The sequence below is a fragment of the Erinaceus europaeus genome, chromosome 6 (assembly GCF_950295315.1).
Source record: "Erinaceus europaeus chromosome 6, mEriEur2.1, whole genome shotgun sequence".
Lineage (NCBI taxonomy): Eukaryota > Metazoa > Chordata > Mammalia > Eulipotyphla > Erinaceidae > Erinaceus > Erinaceus europaeus.
In genome coordinates this window covers 16,451,705-16,475,454 of record NC_080167.1, presented here as the reverse complement: position 1 = coordinate 16,475,454, position 23,750 = coordinate 16,451,705, and the positions used below count along the sequence as shown (strand labels likewise).

Here is a 23,750-nt window from a genome sequence, read left to right as displayed (position 1 = left end):
TCTCTCTCCTCCTTTCACATTAATAAATAAATAAAAGCTTTTTTAAAAAATAAAGAACCTGGGTTTAATTTCCTGCTGCCACATGGGAGCGCCTGCAGGTGGGAAAGTTTCATATGCATAGAGCAGTGCTGTGCTATCTCTCCCACTCTATCTTCTACCTTCTTTTTTTAAATATTTATTTATTTATTTATTTCCTTTTGTTGCCCTTGTTTTACTGTTGTGGTTATTATTGTTTTCGTCATTATTGGATAAGACAGAGAGAAATGGAGAGAGGAGGGGAAGACAGAGAGGGAGAAAGACAGACACCTGCAGACCTGCTTCACCACCTGTGAAGTGACTCCCCTGAAGGTGGGGAGCCGTGGGCTCGAATCAGGATCCTTACGCCAGTCCTTGTGCTTTGTACCACCTGCACTTAACCCGCTGCACTACCGCCCAACTCCCTATCTTCTACCTTCTATCTAAAAGGGAAAAAATAAAGCCTGCTGGGAGCAGTGCAATAGCTTTGGGACAAAACAATGAAGCCCTGACAGCAAAAAGAAAAAGAAAAAAAAACAGCATACTTCAAACTTGAACTTGATTTTGCATGGGAAAGGTGTCTTAGAACTTAGAAAATATTCAGGAAGTTCCATAGCGTCCCACCCCCCACAGGGACAGCCCCACAAAACTTAGTGTGGTTTCTGAGCAGACACATTATGGGGGTGGGGTGGGAGAAGGGATCTATCCCTCTGAAAAAAGAACCACTGAGCACAAGGCCATCTGTGAGCCAGACCTTCATACAGATGGAGAGACTGAGGCTGCAACAAGCAGTGATTTCTTGGTAGCCATATAGATGTGGCTCAGTCAGGCCTGCCATATGGGGGCACCTCCCTGCCCCCAGCCTGGCTCCTACCCTGGCCCTCCTCCCTCCTGACTCCTCCAACCCCCTCCCTACAGGTCTTCGGAAGGTGATGGTGCGGGCCCATCGGCAGGCCTGGTGCTGGCAGGATGAGTGGCACGGGCTGAACATGGAAAACATCCGGGAGTTGGAGAAGGAGGCGCAGCTCATGCTGTCCCGCAAGATGGCCCAGTTCATCCAGGATGAGGAGAGTGAGACGTCGATGCTCAGCAAGGATGAGGTGGTCCCGGAACAGGCCTGCATGGAGTCCCAGCCCAGCAGTGGTACTGTGGAGCCCCTGGCAGGCCGAGGCCTGAAGAAGCAATGGTCCACGTCCTCCAAGTCCTCGAGGTCATCCAAGAGAGGAGGTGAGCCTTAGACTGGGGTTTCCCCCATTCCCGCATCCTCCGTCTTCTCCTTACCAGCCGTCCAGGCAGCCCAGGCCTTCCCTGGCTCCTCCCGACTCAGGTCATCTCCTCCACACACCATGACAGCACCTGCAGCCCAAGCACAGAGCACTCCCAGCTAGTGGAACACCCCTGCAGGTCCCCCCCAATGTCTCCCCTGCATAGCCAGGTGAGACAGATTGTTTGGGGCCCAATAGGAACCCAGCTTTCATTTCTCCCAGGGCCTTGCCTCCAGGCCATGTGGGTAAGACAGAGATGGTGTTCAGGGTGGCCTCCACCCAGAATGTGATGGAAGGAAATCTTCTTAGAAGTGGGGCCCCCTCAGGGAACCCCAAAGTCATCAGATTTGGCAGACCCAGGTCCAAGGCACAGGGCTGGACCAGGCATGCTGACCATACAGGTGACTCCACGGTGCCCAGTAGTGGGGCGACAGGTAGGCTGAGAGCTCCAGAAGCCCCCCACCACCAGTGCCAACTCTCTCCTTGTCTTTTGAGTCCCCCAGCCATGCTGCAGTCACTCCTGCCAGGAGCAAGGGTGCCTCTTTGGCCTATGGGTCTATATCCAGCCCTGTCCATCAGGCTGGCTGGTCAGCTTTAGTTTTTGCCTTCTAGCCAGTCCTTCCCGCCACAGCATCTCAGAATGGAGGATGCAGAGTATCGCCCGGGACTCTGATGAAAGCTCAGACGATGAGTTCTTTGATGCTCATGGTAAGCCAGTCCTTGGTGGTCTTCCTGGGAGAGGAGATGACCCAAGAGGTTCAGGCAGGGCAGAAAGTGGGGGCCGGGGGGGGGGGTTTACCTGTGGAATGTCTTAGCCAGGGCACGGGGAAGATAAGATAAAGTGATCAGAGACCACTCCCTTATATCCAGAGTCTCAGCACCCACTCCATCCCCATAACAGGACATGCCATGAACCTGCTGGGTGGGGCTGTTCTCTGCTATACACAACAGAACTCACAAGCTAACAAAGCCTTTTCTTTCCTCTTTTTTTCCCTTCTCTTTCTTTCTTTTAATGAATTAATTTAGAGAAAGAGAAATTGAGGAAAGGGGATAGAGAGGGAGAGAGAGGGAGAGAGACAGAGAAACACCTGCAGCACTACTTCACCACTAGTGAAGCTCCTCCCATCCTTGAAGGTGGGAACCGGGGGCTTGAACTTGAGTCCTTGCACATTGTGATGTGTGTGCTCAATCAGATTATGCCCTTACCTGGCCTCTGGGCTTTTCTATATATGTGAAAATTTCCCTATAAATAGTTTTACAAGAGTATAAGTTCTTGTAATTTTGCATGATTGTTTTTTTTCATGATTAACAGAAATCTGGGGTCCGGGTGGTAGCACAGCGGGTAAAGCACACATAGCACAAAGCGCAAGAATCGGTGTAAGGATGCCAGTTCGAGCCCCCTGCCCCCCACCTGCAGGGGGTTGGCTTCACAAGCGGTGAAGCAGATCTGCAGGTGTCTGTCTTTCTCTCCCCCTCTCTGTCTTCCCCTCCTCTCTCCATTTCTCTCTGTCCTGTCCAACAATGATGACATCAATAACAACAACAATAATAACTACAACAATAAAACAACAAGGGCAACAAAAGGGAAAATAAATAAATTAAAAAACAAAACAAAACAATGACAACAATAACAGCAACAGCAATGAACAGCAAGGGCAACAAAAGGGGGAGAAAAATGGCCTCCAGGAGCAGTGGATTCATAGTGCAGGCACCCAGCCCAGCAATAACCCTGGAGACAAAAAAAAAATAAACAAACAAACAAATTAATTAATTAACAGAAATATAATATAGATGCTTTAGAAAATGCAAACAAGGGAGGGGATTGATGGTGGTGTGCCTGGTTAAGTGCACATATTACTATGCACAAGGACCCAGTTCAAGCCCCTGGGTGCCCCCTGCAAAGGGAAAGTTTCACAAGTGGTAAAGCAGTGCTGCAGGTATCTCTCTGTCCCCTATCTCCCTCTTTCCCTCTCAGTTTCTCTCTGTTCTGTCAAATAAAATAAAGTTGAAAAATAAAAAGAAGGGGGCTGGGTAGTAGCGCAGCGGGTTAAGTGCACATGGTGCAAAGCACAAGGACCAGAGTAAGGATCCTGGTTCGAGCCCCCGGCTCCCTACCTTCAGGGGATCGCTTCATAAGCGATGAAGCAGGTCTTCAGGTGTCTATCTTTCTCTCCCCCTCTCTGTCTTCCCCTCCTCTCTCCATTTCTGTTTGTCCTATCTAATAACAACAATAACTGATAAACAAGGGCAACAAAAGGGGAAAAATGGCCTCCAGGAGTAGTGGATTCCTAGTGCAGGCACCAAGCCCCAACGATAACCCTGGAGGCTAAATAAACAAACAAACAAATAAATAGATAGATAGAAAAGAAGATGCAAATAAGTAGGAAATAAATTATTTCCCACCAATCCCTAAGTAAGTGCAGTGAGTGTATGACCTGAGGACCCCCCCCATTCTCTCCCCATCCTCCCACACTCCACACCATCCACACACACCCCAACACACACAGTGGGAAGGTTCCCCCATGAGTAGCCTCTGCTTCTGGGATCTCCCCAAGGGTGGGGCAAAGATGCTTTGGGCATCCAGCCTCTGCCCTACCCAACTGGACCCAGGGACTGAGCCACTGTTGGTTGTGTGTCGCTGACTTGAGGAAATAGCACTTTAGGCGGAAAGCTAGAATAGAGCTGAAACTCCACAGCAGGGATGCCTGCCCAACAGTGTCCTAGAGAGACTGGCCCTGTGACCTTCCAGCCCAGGCACATCCATCCACCTGCTAGACAGGGACGAAGCTCTGAGCAGAGTAGAGGCAGGTCCCGGAGGGGCTTGTCCACGCAGTACACTCTCCAACTGTGGCTCCTGGGTTCTCTGTTTGCTGGGGGAGAACCACCGGGATGAGTCCTCTACACACTGGAAGTCAGCACAGATGCTGGTGGGCACAATGCCAGTGAATGTGAAGGCTGCCTACAGAATCCAGGCAGAACGACCACATGGGCACCACCCCACTGCCAGGAGATGACAGACTGGGCAGGCAGAACCAGAGTCCTCAGGCCTGAGGTTGCCATGGTTGGAGTGGGGGAGTAAAAAGTGGTGCTTATAACATGGGTGTCCACTGGGGGAGACAAGGGCATTCTGGAACTAGACAGAGGTATAACGGATCATTATGTGAATGTTGCCATGGGTTTCTTTCTTTCTTTTTTCTTTTGCTTCCAGGGTTATTGCTGGGGCTCAGTGCCTGCACCATGAATCCATTGCTCCTGGAGGCTAATTTTTTCCCTTTTGTTGCTCTTGTTGTTTTATCGTTGTTGTGGTTATTATTGTTGTTATTGATGTTATTGTTGTTGGATAGGACAGAGAGAAATGGAGAGAGGAGGGGAAGACAGAGGGGGAGAGAAAGACAGACACCTGCAGACCTGCTTTACCACCTGTGAAGTGACTCCCCTGCTTGTGGGGAGCCGGGGGCTCGAACTGGGATCCTACTGCCGGTCCTTGTGCTTTGCGCCACGTGTGCTTAACCCGCTGTGCTACCGCCCGACCCCCAGTTTCTTTTTTTTTAAGACTAGGCAGACATCCTGAGGTGCTTGATCTTGCATCCATGATGTTCAAGAAGGGAGAGAGTAGTACCAAGCAAGAGTGGGGTGTTACTCTAGTCGAGGAAGCATGGGAGCCCCCAGAGTAATCATGCCTAGTCCTCCTATCTCTGGAATCCAGAGCCCCCCCCTTCCCACCCTAGAATGGGGTGCTGAGGCCTCCCTCTCTCCTCTCTAGAGGACCTGTCTGATTCAGAAGAAATCTTCCCCAAGGACATCAGCAAGTGGAACTCCGACGACCTCATGGACAAAATTGAAAGCCCTGAGCCCGAAGAAACACAGGGTAACCAAGTTGGGGTCCCGGGGAAGCGGGAGTGGGGTGGGGGGTGAGCTCCTCCCCAAGCCACACAGGGGCCGCCCTGTGGGCCCCTCAACTCACAGTGTCCTTGCTCGTGCGTTGCAGATGGCCTGTACCGCCAGAGAACCCCCGAGTTCAGTGTGGCCTCCAGTGTGGAGCAACTGAATATCATGGAGGTGGGTGTCTGGGCAACAGAGGCCGGGATGGGCAGGGGATGGTCCACCAGACTCGGTGACCTCAACTGTGGCCCGTGGTGACCATCAGAGAAAGGCCAGGGGCTTCCTTCACTTGCCAGCTCACAGCACTCTCCCCCGCCCCATCTCTGAGCCCCAGCAGGACCTATAGACAACCCCCAGGAAAGCCTCAACCCTGTTCCAGCCATGAACAGTAAAATGGGAAACTTGTAAATTCCAGACCAAAACTAAGATCTCCTTCCTGTGCCCGTCCTGTCTGAAGCACCTGAGGAAAAGCAGGCGAAAGGGGAGGGAGCAAAAGCCACGTAGGCAGAAGTGACTGGCTGGTCCCTGCCCCAGGGGGGGACAGGCAGAACTCTCAGTGTCCAATAAAGCCTCTTGGTCCAGCGCCTGTGTCCGCTTTGGGGGTTCTTTGCATGGAGCTCATACCCCTTGCCTTCCTCCGCCGCCCAGGGGCAGTCAGAGCTGTTTGCTTTGGCGCAGGAGCCCCGGCCAGTGGGCTCACTGCCCTGCTCTGACCTCAGAGGGAAGAGGGGGAGATAGAGGGGATCACAACCCCTGGGGGGGCTGGGCTGAGGGTTAAATAGGCAAGAGGCAGCCACACCACCCTCCCCCCTTGGGGTTTTCATCTTGGAGGGCTGAGGTCACAGTGGACTTTTCCAGAAATTAATGGGGTTGGGGAGGGGTAGCAGAGATGCTGGTGAAAGGTGAGATGCAGCGAATGGACCCGCCCCAGTAGGCGCACACAGCTCTGACACCCCAGGCAGGCACAGAAGGGGCTTCTACCTCTGGGTCTGCCTGGGGTGGCCTTTCGAATCCAGTACCACTTCTGGGGCGCCGCCACCCAAAGGCAGATCCCTTTGCTTGAAATAGCCCCCAAACCAGAACCCCCTTTCCCAGTCTTGAGGTAAGGGGGTGGCATTATAGAGACAGTGGCAGGGACCCCGGACTGTCATGTCCACAGGCCCTAGTCTCCCTCTTCCCCCGGTGCATTATTCCCACGGCTCCACGGCCTGATGTGGCAGTTAGAAGGTGGGCTGTAAAGATCACAGCTGTGTTTGGACAGGGCTGGGGCCCCTGTACCCCTCACTAAGTGAGACATCCTCCTGCCATCCCCCTCCTGCTGTGCTGGGCAGGTCCTTGGTACTGTGCATTGCTGGCTCCTCCCTTCCAGTGTGCAGTCCTGGTCTGAGGGCAGGAGTTGCCTCCAAGCTCTGCTGAGTGTTTGTTTCTGCCCATGCCCCATGGCCCATGAAGCTGATTGCCTGCCCCCTCAAGGGCACGAGGCCACCAGCCCTACCCCGGCCTACTTTGGCTCAGTAGCTCCCAGCAAGCCCATTTGCTGCATTTCCTGCCACTGGGTCCCTTGCCTATACTGCCCACCTCTCTCCCAGGCTCCGCCCTGTAGTCTGACTTTTGGTCCCTTAGGGACCAGACCCACTCCCTCCTTTGCATGCCCTGACATAATATGGACATGGCAAGTAGTAATCACCAGTGGCCCCTGCCAGGCCTTGCCTGCCACCACCACCACCCACACCCACACACACACACAGCGGAAGCTGGGAGTGCAGCTGTTCTGAATTGGGGAGCAGCACAGAGCTGGCTGGCTACAGGAGCTCTGGGGCTATTGCTGTCTGATACTGATTCCCTGTGTGATAAGAGACAAGCCCCTTGATCCCTGGGCCCCCACCACATAGCCTGGGGGGCATGCTTTGCCCACCCACAGGCTTAGCCAGTAGGAAGTGGGCTCATAGAAGGGATTCAGACAGATATACCAGAGCCCCTCTTCCATGTGAATTTAGGACCTTTCTGCTCCTGGGGACCCTGGTAACTGGGAGAGTCCAAGAACAGCAGGAAGAGGTCTTTGGGGTGGTGGATGGAGGCTCTGTGAGCTAGGGTGGGGGCCACTCAGAGCAGCGGTCAGATGGTCCAGGTCAGGATGCCCAGAGGACCGACGGGCTTGAGCCTCCCCTCAGGTGGAAACCCCAGAGGTCCCTGCCCCACGCTTTGAGAAATGATTCTCCATGTCCGAATGTCCTAGTGGGCAGGCCAGTGGCCAGGAGCAGGACATCCAGGTGGAAGGCAGGGAACATCTCAGTCCCCGGGGTGGGCATGGTGGGGAGAGGTAGGGGGATGCATGCCCATAGTTGGGCACTATAGTCAGGGTGCTCAGAGGGAGCAGCCTGGGAGTGAGTGAGTGGGGGGAGCTGACACCCGCCCACCTGCCTGCCCGCACAGGAAGAGGTCAGCCCCCCACTGGCCATGCCGGCCTCCAAGATCCATGTGCTGCTGCTGGTGCTTCACGGGGGCACCATCCTGGACACGGGCGCCGGAGACCCCAGCTCCAAGCAGGGTGACACCAACACCATGGCCACCGTGTTTGACACCGTCATGCGCGTGCACTACCCCGGTGCCCTGGGCCGCCTGGCCATCCGTCTGGTGCCCTGCCCACCCGTCTGTGCCGACGCCTTTGCCCTCGTGTCCAAGTGAGTGCCACCTCCCCCTCCCCCTCTCCCCTGGTCCTGAGTCCCAGCAAACGCTACCCTGACTCTCTTCTGGGCATCCAGACCCACTGGCCCAGAGACAGCTGAGCTTGGGTACCCTGAGGGGCCTCCTGGGAGGGTGTGCAGTGGTGGAGCACCAGAGTTGCAAGCGTGAAGTCCCAGCTTTAGTCCTCAGCACTGCATATGCCAGCGTGCTGCTCTGCTTCTCTCTTCCTCATTCACTAGTGAAAAATAAGTCATTTTAAAAATTAGAGCAGTGGGGATGGGCAGTGGCACACTTAGTTGAGTGTACACATTACCATGCCCAAGGATCCGGGTTCAAGCACCTGCTCCCCACCTGGGGCGGGGGGATGCTTCCTGAATAGTGAAGCAGGTCTGCCAGGTGTCTGTCTTTCTCTTTCCCTCACTGCCTCTCCCTCCTCTCTCAAGTTCTCATTTTAAAATAAAATATTTTTATTGGGAGTCGGGTGGTAGTGCAGCGGGTTAAGCGCAGGTGGTGCAGGCACAAGGACCGGCATAAGGATCCCGGTTCGAGCCCCCAGCTTCCCACCTGCAGGGGAGTCGCTTCACAGGCAGTGAAGCAGGTCTACAGGTGTCTGTCTTTCTCTCCCCCTCTCTGTCTTCCCCTCCTCTCTCCATTTCTCTCTGTCCTATCTAACAACAATAACTACAACAATAAAACAAGGGCAACAAAAGGGAATAAATAAATAAATGTTAAAAAATATATATATATTTTTTTATTTATTATTGGATTGAGACAGAGAGAAACTGAGAGGGAGAGGTGATATTCTCCACCTGTATGTGGGGACCAGGAACTTGAACCTGGGACCTTGTACACTGTAATGTGTGCACTTAACTAGGTGTACCACCATCTGGCCCCCTCAATTTCTCTGTCCTGTCAAAAAACAAAAACAAAAAACACACCATTGGGAGCAGTGGATTCACAGTGCCAGCACTGAGCCACAGCAGTAACCATGGTCTCACACACACACACACACACACACACACATATGAGGACCCGAGTTCCTGGTGGCCGGTGATCAAGGTCGTTCAGTTTCCACATCTGAGATCTGACCTGCTCCTGTTGCTGGGCCCACTCAGGATGTGAAGTGCCCCCTCCAGGATGTTGGAGCCCTGGCTCCTGTCTGGTTATTTTGGGGTTAGAGGAGAGCTTCCTGGGCTGGGCTGCGGTGCCTGCTCTCCCCTTACCCCACTGCCTCCCCCAGCCTCAGCCCCTATAGTCACGACGAGGGCTGTCTGTCCAGCAGTCAGGACCACATCCCACTGGCTGCCCTGCCACTGCTGGCCACCTCCTCACCGCAGTACCAGGAGGTGGTGGCCACGGTGATCCAGCGGGCCAACCTGGCCTACGGGGACTTCCTCAAGTCTCAGGAGGGCACGACCTTTAGCGGGCAGGTAAGACTTCCAAGGGGACCCCAGGGAGTGAGGTGACCCTCCTGGGTCGGCAGGGTAGTGCTCAGGCACTGGTCTCCCCCCATCCAGGTCTGCCTGATCGGGGACTGTGTCGGGGGCATCCTGGCATTTGATGCCTTGTGCTACAGCCACCAGCCAGTGTCCGAGAGTCAGAGCAGCAGCCGGCGGGGCAGTGTTGCCAGTGTGCAGGTACCCACCCCTATGGCCCTGGGCAGGGTACATCCAGGGCAAAGGCCAAGATACGCCTTGACCTGGGGAAGGAGGGACAGGCAGAGGTTGCCAGCTCAGGTGCCCAGAGGAAGTGAGGCAAGTGGGCACCAGCCAGAGATGAAGGCTCTGGCTGGGGGTGGGTACAGCAGGAGCTCCAGGGGACAGAGCCCCTCTCTTTCTCAGGCTTGGGTGACAGGCCCATGGGCAATGGTCACAGTCAGGAGGAGGGAGCCTGGAGAGGGGGACGGGTCCCAGCAGTGAGCCGGGGACCTTTCCAGGACGCCGACCTGCTGTGCCCGGGCATGCTGGCAAACACAGCGCACGGCTCCGGCGGTGGCGGGGGCGGCCTGGAGAGCAGCCGGCACCTGAGCCGAAGCAACATCGACATCCCCCGCAGCAATGGCACCGAGGACCCCAAAAAGCAGCTGCCCCGAAAGAGGAGTGACTCGTCCACCTATGAGCTGGACACCATCCAGCAGCACCAGGCCTTCCTGACCAGGTGGGCAGCCAGGACCTAGGGGGCCTCTGGGAGCCGGGTGGGAGCACAGGATCACCCAAAGGTTGATGGGGGGGGCTTCTGGAGGCCCACCAGTCCCTCCTTAGATGCCCTGGGATTCCTGGACTGGGGGCCCAATGTCTTTGGTCAGGAGACAGAGGCTTGTTGGGGAGTCAGAACTGACCAGAGGCAGTGTGGGCCCCCTCAGGACTGCCTTTTGGTCCTGGACTCCTTGGAGAGTTTGGGACATCCCCAGAGATTTCCCTGTGGACACTAGGTGGCTGCATGGAAGAGCAGTGGGGGCTGGGGGGGTGTTAAATCCCTTGCTAGCCTGAGGGAGAGGCCAGCCCCCAGGGGCCATGATGTGACCTCGGGCGCCCCCTGCAGCCTGCACACCAGAGTGCTGAGGAACATGCCGGGGTCCCGCCGTTCCAGCAGCTCCACCATGCTGGACAGTGTGGGGACGCTGGGCAAATTCGACTTCGAGATTGCAGACCTCTTCCTCTTTGGGTGTCCGCTGGGGCTGGTCCTGGCCTTGAGGAAGACCGTCATCCCAGCCCTGGACGGTGAGAGCCCTGTGAGGGGGTGGGCACACAGGGTGGGCAGAGGGTCCCAGTGCACCCCTGATGTGAGGCTGCATGTCATGCCCCATTCCCTGATGTGTATTGTTTCCTTGCATTTTCGAGTTGCCCCGGGAGCCGAGGCCCAGGGAGAAAAGGGACAGACCCAGTTTCTCCTGGCCCAGGGTCTTCCATTACTGCACCCCAACTCCCTGGGTCCTGCAGTCTTTTCTCACTTATTTGATGGGGCTGCTGTTCCAGCTGCTTCTGGGATAGACCCGCATGTTAATAATCATGTATTCTATGAATCGACTGAACAGCAGCCCACACAACAGGTGTGGAAAGGCTTCCAGTCCCTGAGGGCAGGTTCCTCGGAGCCAGGCTCACAAAGTTGTACATGGAGTCCTAGCACAGGCTCAGGGTGGAGAGTAGGAGTCTGCCATGATCTGCCTTTTACCACATACTCTTCTGGACTTGAAATTCTTTAGCTGGTGTCACTATAACTTTTGTAGTTTAAAAAAAAAAAAAGGAAAGAAAGAAATCTTGGGTCAGCAAAATAGTTCACTTGGATGGTGTGCTGCTTTGTCATGGTGTACAATCCAGATTTGAGTTCGGCCTCCACCACACTGAAGGAAGCTTTGGTTCTGTGTTATTTCACTCAGTGTACACACACACACACACACACACACACACACACACACACACACACACACATATTGTAGTGACTGGGGAGACAGCTGAGCTTGGAGAGTCTTGAGCTTGCATGTCTGTCTGTCTGTGTCTCTCTCTCTCTCTCTTAAATGTTGGTAGTTTAGGGTCTGAAGATAGTTCAGCCAGTAAAATGCACATATTGTCATAAATGAGGCCCTGGGTTTGATCCTTGACACCACATGGGAGCACCATGGACAGAACCAACAGAGCTTCATTGATGGTGGCTTGGTGTTTTCTTTGGTGCTCATTTCTTCCCTCCTCTTTCTCTTAGTAGAAGTTAAATGTAGCTAGGGAGGCCACTTATCAGTACCATGATGTGGGAGACCTTTGGTTTATTCTCTGGGGCTCCATAAGAGATTATTTTCCTTTCTGGCCAAAGGTGCTAGGGATAGAGCACCTGCTTCACACAGATGTGACCCCAGGCTCAGCCCCCTTCCTCCCTGCTGACGGTTAAAGGGCCAGGAACCCTTGACATCAGAACTCTTGATAATGCCACAGTTGGGGTTTTTCTGTATCCCCAACTCCACCCCACCTCTGCCTGCCTGCTTTAAGGGCTGCCTCCAGACCCCCAATCCACACCTCTCTGTCCCCCAGTTTTCCAGCTCCGGCCAGCCTGCCAGCAAGTCTACAACCTCTTCCACCCCGCTGACCCATCAGCCTCGCGCCTGGAGCCGCTGCTGGAGCGGCGATTCCACGAGCTGCCGCCCTTCAGCATCCCCCGCTACCAGCGCTACCCACTGGGGGACGGCTGCTCCACACTGCTGGGTGAGCTCGATCTCCGCCACCCAGCCTCACCCCCTAGAAGCTGCTGTCTGTGCAGGTGCATTGGCCTCACCAGCCCCCACAAGGCAGCTGTGGCCTCCCTTGGGTGCTGGGGGCAGAGCTGGGGACACAGAAGGCATGGTCTTCCTGGACCCTTTGGGACCCTGGCCAAGATAGGGGGGCAGGGAGTGTATGTGTGGCCAGCCAGTGTGTCCACTCTTGGCCCAGTGTGCGTTCTGTGTTGTCACCTCCTGGTTGTCCCAGAGCCCATGTGTCTGTGTCCCGATGGCCCACACGAGCGTGTGTTCTTGTCCTTTCTGTTCTCTCCCCATCTGTTTCCAGTCGAGACCGTGCAGAGATATCCCCAGCTGGTCCTGGAGGGCGCCCCTCCGGCCTCTCTCCCACCCGGGGACTTCCTGGAAACCAGTATCCCCGTTCCCGCGCTCACCTGGCAAGACGGGCCCCGCCCGAGCCCGGGCTGCGTGGAGTGTGTGTAACCCCCTCCCCCACGCTTGTGGTGGTGTCTGCTCTGCTGGCTGGCCGCTGATCCCCGGGACTCCCACACCCTCCCTGGCCACCCAGAGTTTTGGGGCAGGACAGGTCTGGGGGAATCCTTTAGACTCTAGTAGTAGAGACACCTGGGATGGAGCTGGGAGGAGACTCCTGAGCCTCAGAAGTCCCACAGTCCCCTGGCATATCCTGCCATCCCGGGGCTCTGTCTCATCTTTGTGACGTTGGCAGGGGCAGTAGAAGAGGTGAAACCTTGAGCTTACCAAGTTCCATCCTAGCCTCCCTCATTGGGGATGTCCAGGTGCCCCCTGGACCCCAAGCAAGCTTTCACTCCCCCAGCTCTGTCCTTCCTGAAGCCCAGGCCTAGGTGAACCTGGCTGCAGTCTTGTTTTTCTCTCCCAGATACCCATTCAATGTAGCCCAAGCGTGAGGAGCACCCAGGGGCTGGACTCATCTCAACCCACCCTGTAGGGCATCCCTGGGAAGCTGCCCTAGATCCCCACTTTTTAGCACCCCTTAAGCTGTGGGCTGAGCTGAGCTCTGCAGGCCCAGAAGACTATAGACTCCATCAGGAGATGTCAGAAGGGTGGCCAGGGGGAGCGTGCGCCTGGCTGCCTTGCTTCCCTGCCCTGTGTCCTGTCAGTGTCTGTCCAGTCCTGCCCCAGCCCTCCCTCACAGGCCCCAGGTGGGGGGGAGGTACAGCTCCCTGCCCCCACCCCAACTGTGCTCAGATGAGATTCCTCTGCTGCCCAGTACAGCTGCCACCCCAGCCCAGGCTCAGGCTGGACCTTTTTCCTGCTGCTGGGGCATGGACGGGACCCCCAGGGGAGCCTGGCTGAGCAGGGCCCCTGACTCTTGGGTCTCTGGTCCCTGCCCACCTGCAGCCGACGTGCTCCAGACCCAGAACACCATCTTCCAGGAGCACACCACACCCTCCTCACCCGGCACAGCCCCGGCCTCCCGAGGTTTCCGCCGAGCCAGTGAGATCAGCATCGCAAGCCAAGTGTCAGGCATGGTGGAGAGCTACACGGCATCTGGCATTGCCCAGAGTAAGTTCGGGGCCCAGCTGCCTGCCCTGCCCCACCCGCCCCACCTACTGAGGGCCCTTCACCCCAGGGCACCAGCCATGACACCGCAGATACAATTGTCACTAGTGCCAAGGTCACCTTAGGACTCAGGGTGAAGGGGTGATGGGGGAGGCAAGTCTAGGGGGCTCAAAGTTTATCCCAGAAAGATGAGAGCAGGGATCTGAACCCTGGATGGAGTGGGTGGCTCTGAGGGAGGTGAGGGCACCCCAGGGCCTCCAGCTCCTGTCCTCACACCGATTGCACACCCTCTTGCCCATGTCCTTCCTGGGCTTTGGTGGCCTCAGGCCTGTGGAGGTCACTGGCTGAGCCCCATGCTTCTTCTTGCTTCTCAGAGGCCCCGGTGCCACTCAGCCACACCCCCAGTGTCAGGCGCCTGTCCCAGCTCGCCCTGCCCCCCCAGGCCCCCACTTCCCTGAACCCCCACCCTTGGGCCAGGCTGGTGAGCTCCTGCCCAGGGAGGGTTCCCCACCTCCCCGACTTGGACATCAGAGAAGGTACCGGGCAGGGTGTCCCTGCCCACACACACCCTTCTAACTGGGGTCACTCCCTGTCTGGCCCTACCCACCAGACACCCCCTTCTATGAACCCTCCACCCTCACCTCTGCTTCAGCTTAACCAGGGAGTGGCGGCTTGGATTGGGAGCACTCACGTTCAGGGTAGAGGCAGAAGCTGTTGGAGTTGACTATGGGGGTGACCTGAGGGAGCTGAGGGAGAACCCTGGGTGGCCTTTGGGTGGCCTAGGCAGAGCCTTTTGAGGCCACTAAACCCCCACAGACAGACCTAGCACTGAGCTGAGCTGCTCCTGTGGGCTGCCACCAGGGTGCACATTCTGCTTGCTTTTGGAGCTGGAATTCACACCTAGGACCCATCCACACCCCACCACACCCCACCCAACCCCACCCCAGACCCCTCCCTGGACTCAGCCAGTGGCTTCCTGGGCTGAGGGGAAGAGGAGGTAGGAATAGAGGTGAGGCAGGCCAGGGGTGTGGGGTGTTGCAGAACCTGCAAGTTGCCCTCTGTGAAGTTTCGCACAGCTTTGAGGCCTGGGATCAGACAAGGTGGCTAGAGGGCCAGAGGGGGAAAGAGGTACGCTGACCACTGGCGCAGCCAGCTGCCATCACCCAGCAGGGAGGATGACTTGTGCTCTGGCTGCAGCCCTTCTCCTTGATGGGACTTGGGGCTAAGCTAACCTGGGGACCCACCCTCTGGGGTCCCCGCCCAGGGCTGCCCAGCCCAGTCATGGCGCCCCCTCCCGGCAGTTGCCACAAGATGGTGGGGCCAGAAGCGCATCGACTACGCCCTGTACTGCCCTGATGCCCTGACGGCCTTCCCCACCGTGGCCCTGCCCCACCTCTTCCACGCCAGCTACTGGGAGTCAACAGATGTGGTCTCCTTTCTGCTCAGACAGGTATCTGTGTGGGGCCCAGGTGGCATGCCCCCTTTTATAGGTATCCCCCTAAGACCACAGAGCAAGTGGGATGGGGGAGTCCTTAGGGGAGGCTGAGATGGGGTGATTATTTGCATTTTCCTAAGATAGGTGTGAAGGGGGTGGCTGGAGGAGGCCAGAATGAGTGTTAGTGTACCCCCCTGCCCCTCCCAGGTACTATTTCTGACTCCTAGAACCTATGGCCTCCAGAACAGGAAGCTGTAGGCTCAAGTCTGCCCTGTCCCTGCCTAGGTCATGCGGCATGACAACTCCAGCATCTTGGAGCTGGATGGCAAGGAGGTCTCTGTGTTCACACCCTCAAAGCCCAGAGAGAAGTGGCAGCGAAAGAGGACCCACGTGAAGCTGCGGGTGAGGGGCCTCAGGGAGCCCAGCCATCCCCCCACCCCCGCCCCCCTCCCCTTCCCACTCGCACGGCTGCTCTCCTGGTGAAGATTCCAGAGAACCCATATTCACAGCAGTGAAGGTGTTGCTGGCTGTTATTTTTCACATGGGGCTGAAGATAAGAGCTTGGGTCACACCAGTGAGCTAATCCTCGGAACCAGCTCCCCAGCCCAATTTTTAGAGATGTGTGTATGTATTTAATATTATGAAAGTGAGGAGATGTGAGGAACCAGAGCACTGCTCAGCTCTGGTATAATGTGGTGCCAAGGACTGAACCTGCAACCTCTGGGCCTCAGGTGTGCAAGTCTTTTATGCTATCTGGCACTCAGTTTCTTAAAATGTGTGTGTGTGTGTGTGTACCTTTTTCCCCCTGGGGCTAATTAAAACATCTAAGTTTATTTCTCCTCTTTTCTGACCCTCCCAAGCACTCAGTAACCCTCTCCCATATTTTCTTTATAAGATTTACCTATTTATTTATTGCCACCAGAGTTATCACTGTGGCTTGGTGCTAGTACTAGGAATCCACTGCTCCTGGCAGCCATTTTTTCCTTTTTTTTTTTTTTATTTCCTTTCTATTTTACTTTGATAGGACAGAAAGTGAGAGGGAAGAGGGAGATAGGGAGAGAGACAGAAAGGCACCTGTAGATCTCTTTCACCGCTTATGAAGAATTTCTGCTGTGTTAAGCATACATAGTATGAAGTGTAAGGACCCGTGCAAGGATCCTGGTTCAAGCCCCTGGCTCCCCACCTTCAGGTGGGTCACTTCACAAGTGGTGAAGCAGGTCTGCAGGTGTCTTGTCTTCCTTTCTCCCTCCCTATCTTCCCCTCCCCTCTCAATTTCTCTCTGTCCTATCCAAAACATCATAAAATGACCATAGGGGCAGTGGGTTCATAGTGCAGCATTGAGCCCCAGCATTAACCATGGAGACAAATAAAATAAAATTCCTGCTGCAGGTGGGGAATGGGAGCTCAAACCAAGGTTATTGCACACAATAAAGTGTGTGCTTAACTTGGCACAAAGCCTGGCTCCCTACTCACTCATTTTTAAATAGACTTTGAGAGAAAGAGTATCACTGTGGTACATGCAATGCCAGGAATTAAACTTGGGTCCTCATGCGTATAATTCAAGCACTTTACTGCTGTGCCACCTCATGTCACACCCCCAATTTTTTTTTTCATAAGAAAGATAGAGTGAGCAATCCTTTGTCCACCATCCATGGAGCGCCACTTGTTTTTTTGTTGTTCTCATGTAGTGTGGGAAAATGAACCTGGGGCTTCTCAGGACCTTTGGCCTACAAGGAGGGCACCCTGCCACTGTGCTGTTATTCATTTCTCCCAGTGACGGAGGCTGGAGAGCTGATCTCATTTAGAAAGGGAGGCTCAGTCTCCTCATTTCTTCAAGGCTGCATTGGGTGGCTGAGCTGCACTTGAACCTGGGCTGTCTGACTCTCACCTGTGAGCAGACAGACCTCAGCAGCTCCCAGGTGCCCTCCCCCCAGCCTGGCCTCCCTGCTCCCTCCTCAGAATGTGGCAGCCAACCACCGGATCAGCGATGCAGTCGCCAACGAGGATGGCCCACAGGTCCTGACAGGCCGCTTCATGTACGGCCCCCTGGACATGGTCACCCTGACTGGCGAGAAGGTGAGGACATGAGGAAACTTGAGGCCACCCCCCCGCCTCACTTCCTTCTGGCTGGGGCTGCTGGGCCTAGGGCTGGCCTGCCCCTGACCAGCCTGTGGGCTCCAGGTGGATGTGCACATCATGACACAGCCACCGTCTGGCGCCTGGCTTTACCTGGACACCCTGGTGACCAACAGCAGTGGGCGTGTCTCCTACACCATCCCAGAGGCGCATCGCCTGGGCGTAGGCGTCTACCCCATCAAGATGGTGGTCAGGTAGGTGCTACCCTTAGACCCACCAGCCAAGTGGCTGGGGGCCCCCCCGAGCCTCTGATGCACTGCCCCCCTTCCTCCCAGGGGAGACCACACCTTTGCCGACAGCTACATCACAGTGCTGCCTAAGGGCACAGAATTTGTGGTCTTCAGCATCGATGGCTCCTTTGCTGCCAGTGTGTCCATCATGGGCAGTGATCCCAAAGTGCGGGCAGGGGCCGTGGACGTGGTGCGGTGAGTGGCAAGAGGCAGGAGCCTCTGGGTGTGTAGAAGGGGACCTCTGGGGCCATGGGAGGGGACATTTGGCCGAGACCCCATGTGGCCCACGTGAGTTATCTAGCATCCAGGGGCTGTCTCAGGGAAGCCAGGCTTATAAGTCCAGTCAAATCCACTCCAGAGGGTGTCTGTGGGGAGTTTGGGAATCGAGGGCCACTCTGGGGTTGTGGTGACTGTTGTGAGGCAGGGGCCTGATGAGAGAAGTGCTCTTCAGTGACTCAAGTAGGGGGCTTGTTGGGCGGGTGGCTGTGGGACCCGAAGGTCTGGCCCTTGCCCTCAGGCACTGGCAGGACCTGGGCTACCTCATCATCTATGTGACGGGCCGGCCTGACATGCAAAAGCAGCGGGTGGTGGCGTGGCTGGCCCAGCACAACTTCCCCCATGGCGTGGTGTCCTTCTGCGACGGGCTGGTGCACGACCCATTGCGGCACAAGGCCAACTTCCTAAAGCTGCTCATCTCTGAGGTGGGTGCCCAGGGCCGAGGACGAGGCTGGGCTGCAGGTGGGAGGGTTGAGCCAGGAACCATGTCAGTGTCGCCCACAGCTGCACCTGCGTGTGCACGCAGCCTACGGTTCCACCAAGGACGTGGCGGTCTACAGCGCCATTAGCCTGTCCCCCACGCAGATCTACATCGTGGGCCGTCCCACCAAGAAGCTGCAGCAACAATGCCAGGTGAGCTGCAGGGTCAGCCCAAGCCAGAGAGTGGGGTAGCATAAGTGGGAAGCCCGGGGGTATAGCTTGTGACAGTCTCCCACCCACCCCTTCCTTCACAGTTCATCACAGATGGCTATGCGGCCCACCTGGCCCAACTCAAGTATAATCACCGGGCAAGGCCAGCACGCAACACGGCCACTCGCATGGCGCTGCGCAAGGGCAGCTTCGGGCTGCCTGGCCAGGGAGACTTTCTACGCTCTCGCAACCACCTGCTCCGCACCATCTCAGCCCAGCCCAGCGGGCCAAGCCAGCGACATGAGCGGACGCAGAGCCAGGTAGACGGTGGGGAGCAGCGGGGCCAGCGCAGCATGAGCATGGCTGCTAGCTGCTGGGGCCGCACCATGGCTGGCCGGCTGGAGCCGGGGGCAGCCTCAGGCCCCAAGTAGGGCAGCAGTCACGAGGCACTGAGGTCTCCATGGTGCTAGGCCAAGGCGGCCGGCCCCAGGAGGAGGCCTGGCCTGGGCATACAGTTGGCTGGGATGGGCTTATCCTAGGGCTCCTTGGAGGACACAGGCCTCACTGCACACCACCTCCCAGCCTGGCCTCGACCCCCAGAGCCAGGGCAGCTCCGGTTGTGGTGGACACACAAGACACGCAGCCTCAGGCTGGCAGAAGGAACCAGCCCCCCCACCCCCAAGTGGCAGGGAAGGCCTCTGGACATTGCCCTGCATTGATCTCCTTAACACCAGGCCTGAGCCCAGCCTGCCAACTCGGTCCATAAGCTCACTCACCCTGCCCCCTGGGTCACCTCCCACTTGGTAGCGCCTCCAATGGGGGTCCAGCCTGCTTCTTATTAACTCGAGTTACTCAACTGTTTGACCTCACTGGTTTTGCACTGATTCTGGAGAGACCCATCTCTGGCGCGTTGACCTGCATGAAAATTCAACGTTTGCTAATCCAGGACCTAGTGCCACACAGAAGTCTTTGAGTGGAAGATCCTCACTTGTAAAGGCAGAAGAGAAAGGCCCTATCTTCATTTCTGCAGCTCCGCCCGGCCCACCAGCACCACGGCAATGCGGAGCACCTACCTGTCCACCTGTGGGCTCAGCATCCTCTCGGGGCCTGGGAACAAGCCAGGCAGTGAGGCTAGTGAGGCTCCAAGCTGACTCCTGAGAAGCCTGCCTTGGCTGGGGCCTGGCTGCCTCTTCTGCTCCTTGCCTGCCATCAGCTGGGGCCCGGCCTCAGCCCTCCCGCATTTCTACACCTTTCTATTTCTCCGATCTGATTTCTATGAGGTTTTTTTAAATAAGCAATCCTTGGCTGCTTCCTTTTCTTAACTCTTTCAGTACCAAGCGCAGCCCCTCCCATGAAAACACCCAGCACTGTGATGGAGTCCAGCCTGGCTCTGGGTCCTAGGTCCAGTCCTCTGGCCATGCAGGGGGGGCGTGGGCTCCCTGCCTCACCCGACCCGTTAATTCCACTGAATTTCTACTCTGGGGTGGGTGGGGCACACACTTAGGTTTTTTTAATGCCAATTCCGTTTTGATGCCGAGTCTAAGAAGCCACAATTTGCTTTGTTAGCTTAAGGGCAGGCAGCCATGACTTCACTTCCCACCTGGCGGGGCCTGTGGTGTCCTCGGCACTGGGTCTGAGCCATCGGCTCTCCCTTCCCAGGACCCACCCAGAGTTCAGCTCTGGCGCTTGGCTCCAAGCGGCCTCTCTGCTGCACCTCCACCTTCCTTCTCCAAGGCAGGGGAGCCGTCTGTTCTTGCCTGGTGCCCAGGCTCCATCTGAGAAGCTGCTGCTCACCTGGTTGAGCCTCAGGGCCTCCTGGGCTGGGGCAGGGAGGCTCACAGATCAATGTTGACACTTTCCCATGTGTAGATATGTACAGCCACAGGGATGTGTAAATGTTTTGCAAAAGTGGGTCTATACAGAGTGAAAGCTATTTATTTTGTGCAGAGAAAAACAAAACGTCTGGAGGGACGGGACCTTCAGAGTTTATTCATATTTAAGATGTAGCTTTATGTCGTTGTTTCAGGCGTTATGTATAAAGCGACGATTATTTTATGGACCAAGTTTTAATGTAACTGTTGCAGTGGAAGTGCAATATCTGAAACCCCCCTCTGCTCCCCAGCGGGAAATCGCTCGGCCCGACAATCAGAGTCCCAGCGAGGGGCCCCTGTGGCCAGTACCTCCTTCTTCTGGCCCCACCTCACCCCATCTTGCCTATGCCTCAGTGACAGCCATCAGAAGTACCTGGAAGTCTCGGGCCTGCCTGCAATAAAGGCCGTGAGGCCTTCTGGCCCAGGGAGGCTGTGTGGGCAGGGCGCTCGGCCTTTTCCAGTGGGCGGCTCCCCCAGGCTCTTGCTCCCCACCTGCCTGCCCAACCGCCAGCCATGCCAAGGACAACAGCAATAGTCTCAGGGCCTCTCCAGTGGCCCTTAGCCATAGATGGTGTGATGGGCAGCCCACCCCCTATCCCAGTAATGTCTCTTCTGTATCCAGGTCTGCTTTTGCCTCCCTTAAGACTCCTTTTTGGCACAGTCTCCTCTTGAGGAAGCACCAATTTTTCAGAAACTGAGAGGGAGGGCAGAGTCCTTTAAAAAAATACCAAAAATGTTTACAGTGTTGGGTGCTGAGCTGCAGGGCTCAGGCCTGACCAGTCATAACCAAAGGGTGAGGCAGGCCTTGCTGACTGCCACCCCCATCCCAGGCCTGTTAGAGTAGAAGCCTTAGTCCCACTCCCACCCAAGACCCCAGGGCTGAGTCTCAGCCCATAACCCTCACACTCAAACACCTGCCCTCTCTGATTTCTAAAGAGGGATTCAGCAGAATTACTCCCCCCCCCACCACCAGCTCAGTCTGAGCTGCCTGCCTACCTGCCTGCCTGCTCTCCACATTGTTGCAGTCTTCATGTCTCTAGCCCCTCCGTCCGTTTGTCTGGGCCACGTGTAGCACTGTCTTGATTTATCCCACCCACCCTTGCTGTCCCTGTGCCATCGGGCCTGAGTGTGCTCTGTGTACAGTGTCACTGTCCGTTACACCAATTAAAGAAGCAGGAAGGCTTCCTTCTGAGTCTCTTTACTACACCCGAGCACCGGCTGGGGCCTGGGCTGAGCCCACCCAGAACTAATGTGTTGGTGGCTGTGGGATATCTGTGGCTGTGTGAAGTTGTCCTTCCCAAGGAGCAATACCAACTGCATTTGGGGTAATACCCAGGGTTCCTGAAGGCCTGACCCTGTGAGGGGGCCCCTTCTAGACCCTCCCAGGGGGCACTGGGCTTGAAACCCAGTGGGGAGCTGACAGCCTCTAGTCCAGGACAAGACTCCCACCACCAAGGGGCTCAGTCTAACAGCCAGATCTCTGGACTTGGGGCTCAGCAGGGAGGGTGGAGGTGGCGTCCTGGTGACTGACCTGAGAAGTACCCAGGCAAAGGTGGCTGCTAGAGCCTGTGCTCAGGACTACTTGTGCACACCCCAAAGCTCCTGAAACCCCCCCTTTTTTTTTTTTACCTCCATGGGAGTCAAGCACAGTTCCATTCCATCCTCCACACAAAAAAACCAGGAAACTATCTCAGAGAACGTTTTAATATCTGGGATGCTGTGTTCTCTCAAGAGGTGGGAGCACAGGTTAGGTCAGTGACCCCACCCTCCACCCTCCAGCATCTGAGGGGGACCAGTCCACCGGAAGAAAGGCAGGCAGTACCCACAAGGCTTCCTGCCAGCCATCTGCAGGCTGTGCCACCCCTACTGTTCACAGGCCCTGTGGGCTGGGCCCTTAGGGCAGCAGCCCTGCTCGCATCTGGAAGGCCAGACCATCTCCTCGGGTGGCTTGCTGGGGAGGAGAGCACATGGGGAGGGGGGAGGGGGACCACACATGAGGAATAGAACTGGGGGGGGATGGCGGGCAAAGGGGCAAAACCAACCTTGTTGATCTCTCGGTGTCGTTCTTTGGTCACGATTTCCTCAAGAACCTCACCGTCACCCTTAATGAGCCTGCAAAAGGAGGGGGGAGGTACTGAGCCCACCAGCTTGTAGAGAAAGGGTCCAGGCCTGAGAAGTGCCATCAGCAGACTCCCCCCACCCTGGGCCTTTCCAGAGCAGTACCAGGAGGATCCCTGTGGAGTGAGCACCCCTAGGGCCAGGCTCCCCACCTGGTGCGCCCAGTCTCAGGGTCCACCACCTTGCGGATGACGCTCTGCCGGGCGTCCCACTCCTCCTTGGTCATGGGCTTCATGGCCTGGATGCGGGACTTCTGCTCGTCGGTCAGGACTGGACGGGGACAAGGCAGGGCAGCTGCTGATCGCGGGGTCCCTGGGAGCCCGGCCGCCCCTCCCGCACCCCAGCGGGCAGCAGGTACCTGGGCCCCCCTCCTCCTCCTCGCCCCCGGCGGCTCGGTGCCACTGGTCCAGCGACGGTCCCGGCAGGGCCTCGGCCGGCGCCCTGGCCTTCTCCTTGCCTTTCTTCTTCAGCTTCTTCTTCCTTCGCTTCTTCTTCCTCTTCTTGTCCTTGTGCTTCCCTCGCTTCTTGCGGCCACGACTGGAGGACGAGGAGGACGACGAGGACGACGAGGAGGACGAGGAGCTGGAAGAGGAGGAGGAGGAGGAGCTGGAGCGCGGTCTCCTCCGGGCCTTGCGTTTGCTTCTCTCTGGATGCGGGAGGAGGTGAGGCTGCAGAGCCGGGCTGGCAGGCGCGGACCCCGGCCCGCAGACAGGTGCTCCCGGGCCGCCCCGACCTCCGACACCCCCCGCCCCCTCGACGCCCGCGGCGGCCTCACCCTCCGCCCTGGACGCGTGGGAGCTGGAAGCCGAGCCGCCCGCGCGGTCCTCACTGCTCCTCCTCCGCTTCTTCTCGGACCCTCGGCCCCGGGAGTGGCTGCGGGAGCGCCGGTGGGAGCCGCCGTGGGCCATGGCGCCTCGGGCTGGGGGCCGGACAGACTGTCGGACGCGGGCTCCCCGCCCCCCCTGCCCCGCGCGACCCCCACCCGCCCCCACTCTCTGGGACCCGGGCTCCGCGCGACTCCCGACCTCGGCGGCGGCCCCTTTAAGTCCCGCCCCCCTGTCCGGAAGTCCCACCCCCGCGCACGGGACCCGGGCGGTGAGAGGAATTGCTTAGTTCCGCCGCGAGGCGCGCCCCGAATTCTTCCCTGCACCCCTTGCCTGTGCCCGGCCTCACTGTTTTCGAAAGGTCTGCGGGGGTGCTCCGTCTCCTCCGCGGCCGCCCAGAGGGCCCGGCCACTCGTCCTGCTTCAGGTCTTCAGGTGAGGGAGCGCGGTGGGAGGACTTCCGCTGCGCGCGGTGCTCGGAGAACGGTCCGGCTGGGAGCCGGGAGCTGCTGCCTTTGGTTCTGACGGGGAGGCGTCATCTCCGGGGCAACCGGGGCGCGGAGGCTGCCGCACACACGCGCACGGAGTCTCCAATCCCGGAGCTGCGAGCTGCGAGCTGCGAGCCCGCTAACCCAGCTCCA

The 23,750-nt window shown here is 57.1% G+C and overlaps 2 protein-coding genes across 12 annotated transcripts in view; one reads left to right on the top strand and one right to left on the bottom strand.

Moving 5' to 3' along the window:
- The window catches only part of PITPNM2 (phosphatidylinositol transfer protein membrane associated 2), a 174,469-nt gene extending 153,116 nt beyond the window's left edge, over window positions 1-21,353 (top strand). For 4 of the 11 annotated variants that reach the window (XM_060193193.1, XM_060193195.1, XM_060193192.1 and 1 more), the window contains 21 exons: window positions 934-1,242; window positions 1,893-1,988; window positions 5,044-5,148; window positions 5,269-5,339; window positions 7,596-7,843; window positions 9,088-9,277; window positions 9,365-9,484; window positions 9,784-10,004; window positions 10,389-10,567; window positions 11,867-12,037; window positions 12,377-12,523; window positions 13,429-13,593; window positions 13,965-14,126; window positions 14,892-15,040; window positions 15,311-15,427; window positions 16,985-17,101; window positions 17,207-17,355; window positions 17,437-17,586; window positions 17,909-18,092; window positions 18,172-18,300; window positions 18,402-21,353. In XM_060193193.1, the coding sequence (XP_060049176.1) occupies window positions 934-1,242; window positions 1,893-1,988; window positions 5,044-5,148; window positions 5,269-5,339; window positions 7,596-7,843; window positions 9,088-9,277; window positions 9,365-9,484; window positions 9,784-10,004; window positions 10,389-10,567; window positions 11,867-12,037; window positions 12,377-12,523; window positions 13,429-13,593; window positions 13,965-14,126; window positions 14,892-15,040; window positions 15,311-15,427; window positions 16,985-17,101; window positions 17,207-17,355; window positions 17,437-17,586; window positions 17,909-18,092; window positions 18,172-18,300; window positions 18,402-18,728 (3,506 nt within the window). In that variant the 3' untranslated portion in view covers window positions 18,729-21,353. Of the gene's footprint in view, window positions 1-933; window positions 1,243-1,892; window positions 1,989-5,043; window positions 5,149-5,268; window positions 5,340-5,577; window positions 5,744-7,595; window positions 7,844-9,087; window positions 9,278-9,364; window positions 9,485-9,783; window positions 10,005-10,388; window positions 10,568-11,866; window positions 12,038-12,376; window positions 12,524-13,428; window positions 13,594-13,964; window positions 14,127-14,891; window positions 15,041-15,310; window positions 15,428-16,984; window positions 17,102-17,206; window positions 17,356-17,436; window positions 17,587-17,908; window positions 18,093-18,171; window positions 18,301-18,401 lie in introns of those variants that run through there. The other 7 variants (XM_060193197.1, XM_060193196.1, XM_060193198.1 and 4 more) reach the window with 7 other exon arrangements.
- Window positions 21,354-21,854: 501 nt separating this feature from the next.
- On the bottom strand, window positions 21,855-23,341 carry ARL6IP4 (ADP ribosylation factor like GTPase 6 interacting protein 4). Its single transcript, XM_007539790.3, has 5 exons — window positions 23,062-23,341; window positions 22,645-22,932; window positions 22,439-22,556; window positions 22,211-22,280; window positions 21,855-22,119 (listed from the first exon to the last, which is right to left on the bottom strand). The coding sequence occupies exons 1-5, from the start codon at window positions 23,192-23,194 to the stop codon at window positions 22,063-22,065; spliced, it is 666 nt and encodes a 221-aa protein (XP_007539852.1). The 5' UTR covers window positions 23,195-23,341; the 3' UTR covers window positions 21,855-22,062.
- Between the last annotated feature and the right edge of the window lie 409 nt (window positions 23,342-23,750).

Coding starts and splice junctions, on each gene's coding strand:
- ARL6IP4 (XM_007539790.3), bottom strand. CDS start 23,194: ATGGCCCACGGCGGCTCCCACCGGCGCTCCCGCAGCCACTCCCGGGGC. Junction 22,557..22,644: donor GGAGGAGGAGGGGGGCCCAG/GTACCTGCTGCC, acceptor GTCCCCGTCCAG/TCCTGACCGACGAGCAGAAG. Junction 22,120..22,210: donor GACACCGAGAGATCAACAAG/GTTGGTTTTGCC, acceptor TCTCCTCCCCAG/CAAGCCACCCGAGGAGATGG.